The sequence below is a fragment of the Cordyceps javanica genome, chromosome 5, assembly GCF_051103115.1.
Source record: "Cordyceps javanica chromosome 5, complete sequence".
Classification (NCBI taxonomy): Eukaryota; Fungi; Ascomycota; class Sordariomycetes; order Hypocreales; family Cordycipitaceae; genus Cordyceps; species Cordyceps javanica.
In genome coordinates this window covers 1,724,298-1,732,891 of record NC_139299.1, presented here as the reverse complement: position 1 = coordinate 1,732,891, position 8,594 = coordinate 1,724,298, and the positions used below count along the sequence as shown (strand labels likewise).

Below are 8,594 nucleotides of genomic sequence, written 5' to 3'. Positions count from 1 at the left end.
CCGACAAACTCGTTCGAGGATACCTTGATTGGTATTCTACCTTTTGGCCGTACCCTCTATCCTCTACTCCAAAAGCCAAGCTAGTCTTGGACTTGCCGCTCGAGTTGGACCATCGCCCAATTCCAGTCCTCCCGACATAGGAATTCGATCCACTCTTCCACCTTCCTCCGTCCACCGCGAACCTCCCTTCGCTTGCTCGCCTCCATCGACTCGCCAGACCAACGATTCGATCCCACCACCCCTTCCCGAGACTAGTTGCTACTAGACGCTCACTCTCTCGTTTGAGCATTTGAGCCTCTCCAGTAGTCGCTACCTAGCCTCTGCTTCTCGACAGCTTTCGCCGTTCGATACGACCCCTTCTCTCGAGATAGCCTCACCCGCCCAGCCGGCTCGTCCCTCTGCCGCACCCTCCGCTGTATACCCGTTGGCCTGTTTTTTTGCTTTTACTAGCAAGAAAAACTGCCTTCGCCGCAAATTCTCTTGCATGTCGTTGCAATAGTGTCCTCTCATTTCTCTCTCTTGTTTTTCTCCTTCTCTTCCCTTCTCCAAGGTTTGAGGGCTAATAGTATGTACAAAGTTCAACGCCACCACCATCACTTCACCTCAGCCACTCCACCAGCAAACACCTTTTTTTCCCTCGTTTTTCTCGGCTAAACTTGCCTGGCCCTTCGCTAACCACGTCTCCAATTGTAATATAGTTTGCATGCCGGGCACCCTCCTCTGCATTCTTCAACCTCTCCACCGTCGCGGTCGACTTCAATCCTGCAACGCCCTGGGACACGTTAACTCGTTGGTCCCACCCGCTGCACAATTGTCTCATCTTCATTGTCTCGTCCCTTCTGCAACGGAGCTGGTAAGCCTGCCCTTCACTTTTTTTTCCCCTTGGTGGCACATCATGCCAATCGATCGAACGCCGCCCATGCCAGCCCACCCCTACTATCCAAGGGGGCGGGACGCCAGGGGAAACTTGTTCGATCCCCGCAATTCGCCTCTGGCAATGTCTTTAAGCCACCGAGATGCAGTTCTGCAGCGTTCAACATCGCTAACCAAACTGTCCCATCCTCCAGAATCCTCGAGTCCTTTAAACCGGCCCTCGCCCGACCCCTTTGACTCTCTCGCCTCTTTCTTTTCATGGTACTGGCAACTTCATCGCCAGCAATCCTTCCATCGACATTAGTCTCACGCTCTTTTTAATACTCTAATTCTCTAATTCCTCCTGCAACCGGCTCTCTCTTTGCCCCGGCAGCTCGAGTTTCACTCTTTATACACTTTCGCCCACTCAAGTTTCCTGGAGAACCTACCAGCCATTCCTTGTCAAACGGCAATCACCAAGACATAACCCACACGCCGTCTCTCTTATCATCTTCGATTTCCCACCCTGCTTCTCCGTCTTTCGACCACGGGAAGCTTCAGCCATTCTTCACCCGCAATCATGGCTTACTCTCACCACGATGACTCCTTCTTCATCGAATCCGACGAGCCCAACTTTGAGCGAATGAATGCGCGCCACGCCGCCAAGATGGCCGCCCGCCAACGGCAGGACATCATCGGCAGCGAACTGTCTAGACTTGCTGGTGAAGAGTACCTCGAGGATATTCTCCAGCACATGGCCAACATGGAGGTACGAAGCACCCTCGCCACTTGCACACTTGTCATTGCCGTATTTGCTAACCCCCCTCACAGGAAGAGACCCTTGCCGATGCTAACCTCATCGACATGCAGCGCGAGGTTCAGTGGTTCATGAGACCCTACCTCATCGACTTCATCATCGAGGCCCACGCCGCCTTTACCCTCTTGCCCGAGACGCTCTTCCTCACCATCAACCTGCTAGATCGTTACTGCTCCAAACGAGTCGTCTACAAGCACCACTACCAGCTCGTCGGCTGTGCTGCCCTCCTCATTGCCGCCAAGTATGGTGACAAGAAGGACCGTGTCCCGCAAATCACCGAGCTCAACAACATGTGCTGCGGCCTTTACGACTCGGGCATGTTCACCCAGATGGAGATGCACGTCCTCAACACCCTCGAGTGGGCCATTGGTCACCCTACCGTCGACTTCTTCACTCAACTCATGGCTGCCGAGGAGCGTGACGACGCCGAGGTCGAGCACATGGCTGCGTACCTCTGTGAGATTGCTCTATATCACCGCGACTTTGTCTCAACGAAACCTTCAATGATGGCCCGCGCCTCGCTTGCCCTTGCTCGTGCCATCCTGGGCCGACCCGAAGTGAACGACGGCGAGTGGGCGCACACCGAGAACGTGACCCTCCTTACACTGTCACAACACCTCAGCCAACCCTCGCCCACGCTGGCTCGCAAGTATGCCACGCCCGAACTGTCTCGCGTCTCGCAGAAGCTTTCCGACTTCATGGCCGAGCAGGCTGCCCTGGCACGTCGCGTCGCTGACCCTCCTACGCCCCCCATGGAGATGTCTACCAAACCCTCGCACATCTACAGCACCCCTCAGAAGGGTCACGGCGGCGCCCCGTGCTACCAAGGCTACCTCACACCGCCCATCACCCCCGATGGTGTTCACTTTGGCAACGGCCAGGTACAAAAAGAGGTCTATACTTCGTTACCGCCGAGATGCCCCGTCACCCCCACACCACATCACAACCAAGGGGCGATGTACTCAGCACAGGCACAGCACGGATACACGGGCCAGCACTGCATGCAATATTGAAGCGCTGCATGCAAAACAGAACATTGCCTACAGCATGGACAGGCAAAAGATCAATGGCACCAGAGTCTCGTACCGCACATAATATCGGGCCCTGGCACAACATATTACCGTTTCTTTTTCTCTCATTCGAATGGCATATGTGCATTCGAATGGAATTTCTATCTCTCTCATTTACGTCATGGCATTTAGCGACCTCGTTTCTTTTTTTCTTTCATCATTACTTTTTCTCGCCCTGCTTTATCGAGTCAAACTTTGGACAAGAAAAGAAAAAAAAGCGTCCGACAACACAAAAAAAATCTCTGTGGCATTTGGCCCACGGGCCCCTCAGAGTCGATTTCGCATGTTACATCATTTTTGCACTTTCTGCACCATTTCTTTGGGAACATGAGCCTCCACGGGCTTGGAGCATAATGGCCCTTGGTTGAAGTTGGTTTGGGAGGATTAGACTGCAAGGGGGGTCGGCCAGCCCTTCCTTTGGAACACAAGAATGGAACAGCGGCCAAGGGGGAGAAGAAAAAAAGGATACCCGAGTGTTTGGTCGCAGCTGGCGCGCGAAGAATGCCTATGGTCTGGCCAATGCCTGCAATATTGTTATAATTTTCTTACAATAGGCTTGGAGACGCCTGCATGGCACTTGTTCAACTGGGGGGGCGGCTAATAACTTAGAAGCGGTCAATGCAGCATGGCATTCATCACCCTTGAGGACAAGGGGGCGTCTAGCTACGAGCTGTTATTGACGAGGGGGCGGAGCCCCGGGTTCAATGTATGGGTAGTTGTAAAAACAGGCACAAAGAAGTAAAATACAATCCTTTCAAGGTCAATCGATGAGTCTCGTGCAAGCGGTGTTTGCCTGTGAAAGAAATGGACAGCACACAAGGTTGATGGTGTGAGAAGCATGTGCGCATTGTCGATGGGTGCGGGCTTGTGACGTGATTGGTGGCGTGCTATCGACCCAGTGTGGATGTTGTAATTTCGGGCAGCCTTGGATGCTTTGCTTGAAGGGCGAGTGGGTTTTGCAGAGCCCGACCATGGACAATGGAAGCTTATACCATCAATAGCTGCTGAAAGAGTGGTAATTGGCTCATGAATATGATGAACAGAATGTCCCTTTGTTTGTACATGTCGTGAAAGCTACGTTGCGCTGTTGGCTGGTGCTTCTCTTGGGCAGGGGACCCTCATGTGGCTGTGCACACGTGTGGTGGCTTCGACGCTCAGGCCCGGGGCCACATACGGAACGGGAAGTTTAAAAAAAAAAAAAAGGCAAAAGCATTTATCAACTATTCACTACTAGTCTTATACGAGGCCGAGTTCTTGGAGACTTTGTGATTAGAAAGGCGCAAGTAAAAAAGTTGGGCCGGGGATGGGGGGGGCAGAATGGTATGTACCTGTCGATCAGACACCAGAGAGGATTGCATTTTTTTCCCGGGTAGCTGGTTGGTTGGACGGCACGCGGAGAAGGATTTTTGATTAGGCCAGGATTGCTTTTCCGATCCTCTCTTGACTCTTTTTTTTTTCCCCTTTGCCTGGGGCACCCGGGGGGAGCAGGGTTCCACACCGAGTGGTGTTGCATTTTCACCATACATGTATGTACTACTAAATAAGTATGTCTCTGGCTCTGGCTTTTTCGGTCGGTGTATTATTACTTAATTAGTAGGGGAAAAAAGACACAAAGTGTCTCAATCGGGTGCTTCCCCGGCACCCACTAATGCTGCTTGGCTGGCAACAAGACTGGCCGGGGAGGCGTTTAAACAAGCAGGTAAAGCTCGGTGGCAGTGGGAATGGGAAAGGGGTGACCGAGTGGGTTTCGATGGAGGTCGGGGGGCCTGAGAGGGGAGATGGATAACCAAGAAACAATGACAAGTTGCGCGGGCAAGCTTTTTTGTCCTTCTTTCGGCTGGCGGGACACTTGCCAGAGTCAGACTTATTAATATGACGTGAAAGAAGAGATATATTACTTGGATAAACGACGAGCCCGCAAGCAATACTGTTCCGATAATAGGTGTAGGGTAAGCTGCTGCCTGTATCTCCTGGCCCAGGAGATCAAAGTCACGAAATAATTCATGCAATTTTCAGTGAATTCTCTTCTAATAATTACACGTAGTCATGAATAATATCATCACGGTACGTATAGCATACCCAACGATATTGCATCTTTTGGATGCGGCGTGGCTGCTCCTCTCGGTCGGCCCGTTGTTCTTTGCTGGCTGGTACCCATTCCGACATATCATCGTACCAGCTGTTACCAAGTACTTACTCCGTATCCGTACTACTTGTCAAGATATATCCCCCCCCCTCTCTACCCTTCCCTTGGAGGGAAGGGAGAACGGGGACGGGAAATGCTTATTACTTGGCCCGGGGGCGGGAGGGCTCGCTTCTCAGAATCAAATCCAAAAGGAGTAAAAATAAAAAGCAAAACTCAAAAAAAGAGTTGGGACGAAAGCCGTAAACTGGAATGCAGGAGCCCTGGTGGCATTTGGATAGAAAAAAAAAGAAAAAGGACGTCCGACTTAGGCAGCTGAAGCGAAAGGGGGGGGGGGGGGGGGGGGGGGGGCCGGCCACCCGAGTAAACCAGACAGCAGACAGCAGGCTGGAATGTTCAAAGGGAGCAAAAAGGGGGGGAATCTTTACATACCGTGTTATTCCCACATGGACTTTTTCATTTGTATAAGTGAAAACAAGAAAAAAAAAAGGGCCGTTTCTCGGCTGTGCCTGGATGCAAGGGTGACAAGGTTCATCAATGCATATATCGGCGTTGACACTCTTTGGACCCCCCCCCCCTTCCGAATCAGCCCAATTGAGATGACTTTGCCATGCAAGGTAGCCCGATATCTGCGTAGCGCGTGTGATTCAGATAACGAACATGTCCAGTTCAGCTGAGTATCCCATTTTTTTTCCTGGGTTGGGTTGGGTCAGCATTCTATCTGCCGAGAAAACCACATCAACTTTGTTCAAAGTTAAAGCGAGGAGAAGGGGGGGGGGGGGGAGGGGGGATTGCCATGTTGTAAAGGGCTACGCTGCAAGATTTTGCTTACTTGTGGGGTTTTCCAGGAAAAGTAATACTTTGAATAAGATGCCGGTCATTGAAGGGGTCCATTTGGCAGATATTCATTATAACCTAGTTCAGTAAGGTCAATAGTGTTGATGTTGCGGCTGACCGGAGCCAGCCCTGTTGGATCAAGGCTCGTTGACAAGCAGTAACAAGACCACATCTCCTTTTCTTCTGTTGATTTCTCCCTAGACAACAGACTGCCTCATTCTCGTCTCGGTGACGATGTATGGAACAAGCTGAAAAAGGCTGACCAAAGCCCCCCTCTCCCCTGTGCGGAGGAAAAAGGGCTGATGGAGGTTGCATAACTACATAGTACCAGTAATAAGTAGAGGTGGGACAGGACAAGTCATTTCCTCACGGCGCCTGGAACGGGCGTGCTTATTGGCCGGGATGGGACAAAAACACCCCAGGACAACTCATTCGCACGAGTCAAAATGCATTCAAATAGATTTGGCAGCGTAGATCGCCATTCGCCATGTGGCAGGTTGGGTCGGTCCCGCCGGGGTCTCGTCCGGTAAAGATACGAATTGCCACCGTATGCCTCCCCGAGAGGATATCGGTCAACAGTCATGATAGAGCAACCTGCAATTACAGCCTCAATACGAGGTCATTATCAAATAGCTTGTAAATGAGAGACGTGATGGTTCTACAAGATTTTTTTTTCTTTTTTTCAGATTTCATCTTCTTCGTGTATAAGTGAGCAGTGAAAAAGGGGGCCTTATAACACACATCCCGGACGTATAACATCGCATAAACCCAACCATAAAACAATTTCCACAACTCCAGCGAAATGATTCAAGCGCCGCTAAAACAAACCACCTATGGAATTACACGATACAGCTCTTCCCCACTCCTCCTTTTCTTTTCCCCTTGTGTGCTCACGAACCCCCCCCCCCCCCCCCCCCCCCCCCCTGTGCCTTCTTTTCAGGGCTACAGTTCCTTCTTTGCCTTGGCCTCCTCGTCGGCCGCGACCTCGATCTGGGCCAGACGCTCCAGGACCATGTTGCGCGCGCGCTCCTCGTCGCCGTCGGTGCGGGCCAGGGCCTCGCTCATGGTGGCGGCGTACTTTTTGTTGGTGCCGTGGAGGCGGTCGAGCAGGCCCGTGGGGCCAAAGTTCTCGTCAAAGGCGAAGTGGTGGAAGTCGTGCTGCAGGTTGGAGGGCAGGCCGGGGATGTTGTAGCCCGAGTGGGCGCAGATGGTGCCGAACTCGAGGAAGAGGAAGGTGAAGCACTGCTGGGACCAGTGGTGGGGGACGAGGATGGTGCCGAGCGCGTTGGGGACGAGGTTGGAGAAGACGTGCTCGGTGACGGTGCAGTAGGTGGCGGCGAGGCCGACGGGCGCGGTGAACTCGTGGTGCTGCTTGTGGAAGCGGCCGTAGAGGGCGCGCGAGTGGAAGAAGCGGTGCACGTAGTAGAAGCCGACCTCGGTGCAGAGCGTGTCGAAGACGACGGTGGCGAACGTCTGCGCCGGCCCCGGCAGCGCCGACGGGTGCACCGGCCGCGGCGCCGCCAGCCGCGCCATGGCGGCCGCCAGCGGCAGCGCGACCAGCACCTGGTTGCGCAGCGAGACGAGGCAGATCCAGGCGTACTCGCGCGCCGGCACGCGCACAAACGGCTGCGTCTTGAACCGGAAGAGCCACCGCGGGCGGCCCGTCAGGTCCGCGAGCGCGAACACGCCGCCCCAGGCCCAGAAGAAGGCGGACGTGACGGCAAAGGTGCCCCAGACGTTGACGCGCGCCGCCCCGTACCGCGCGTCCAGCTCGGCGTACAGCCGGTGCGCCGCCGCCGACTGCTGCCACAGCACGAACAGGCCCACGACCACGAGGTTGACGGCGCGCGAGCCCCAGCGGCCCCGCGCCACCGCCGCCGTCGAGTACGCCCACCGCTGGCTGTGCGGGATGGCCTTGCCCGATAGGTCGGTGGGCACGAAGCGCCGCGAGGCCGGCGTCAGGATGGTGGTGGTGGTGGCGGCGGCGGCGGCGCCGGTGGCCTTGGCCGGCATCGACGAGGCCGAGGCATCGGCGCTCGTGCCGGTGTGAATCGTCGTGCTCGACATGATGTTGAAAGAGAGAGGGGGGTGAGGAGGGTGGCGGGCTGTTTCCGTCGTCTGCGATGAGCGGTTGGTTCCCTCTACTCTGGATGGGGTAGGTTGGGAGAGAATGGAAAGATGTGGAGGGAGGTGCGCTTGTATATATAGATACATACACACACAACCTACGGCTGGGATGCCATGCAAAGAGAGCCGGATGACAGCTTGCCGCCCCCGGAGTTTGAAATCTGGGGACGCCGGTACCAGAGTGGCTCCGGCACTCCGGCTCCGAAGAAAACTTGGGCGCGCGCCACAACCTGGAAACCCTCGTTTTTTCAAGCGACGAGTTGGAAAAGCAGCCTAGCCTCCCCCTTCTCCGGCAAAAATTCCCTTGAACAATGTCCAAAGAAGAGTTTTTTGTGCACGTCCTGGACACCAACGTCGTTGAAGTAATGTGAATATGCGCGACACAGCCTCTTTTTTTTTTCCTGCGTTGCGGGAGCCCCGGGTCGGAACAGAACCCCCTCCTCCTCCTCCGGTGCTGTGCGGCGCTGCCACACGCCGAGCGGCGCTCGCATGCGTGTCCCAGCCAAACTAGTCCATACGAGCGCGCCACTCAGCGACTTGCCTCCAAATGGCCGCCCGCAGGTGGGCCGATGGGCAACAGGCGCGTCAAGTGTCGCACGCATGGTATATACTAATACTGGCAACTGGGTAGTGGCCACCTTGGTTTTGCAGGGGATCGGAGTCGCGGTGCAACGAAACTGTCGGGAATTCTGTGCAGTTTGAAGAAAAAAAAAAGGCCGAAGAAGAAAACGAAACAGGGAAATAGTCT

General features: G+C 54.3%; 2 protein-coding genes across 2 annotated transcripts; one reads left to right on the top strand and one right to left on the bottom strand.

The window, feature by feature from the left end:
- Nucleotides 1–1,432: 1,432 nt before the first annotated feature.
- V2A60_007761 (cyclin-like protein) lies at nucleotides 1,433–2,682 on the top strand (the record flags this gene model as incomplete). The annotated part of the gene is made up of 2 exons (XM_083259043.1): nucleotides 1,433–1,621; nucleotides 1,684–2,682. 2 exons carry the CDS (start codon nucleotides 1,433–1,435, stop codon nucleotides 2,680–2,682), a joined length of 1,188 nt encoding a protein of 395 aa, XP_083115169.1.
- A 3,979-nt stretch (nucleotides 2,683–6,661) lies between these two features.
- Nucleotides 6,662–7,786, bottom strand: V2A60_007760 (sterol desaturase family protein; the record flags this gene model as incomplete). The annotated part of the gene is made up of 1 exon (XM_083259042.1): nucleotides 6,662–7,786. The coding sequence occupies one exon, from the start codon at nucleotides 7,784–7,786 to the stop codon at nucleotides 6,662–6,664; it is 1,125 nt and encodes a 374-aa protein (XP_083115168.1).
- Nucleotides 7,787–8,594: the final 808 nt, after the last annotated feature.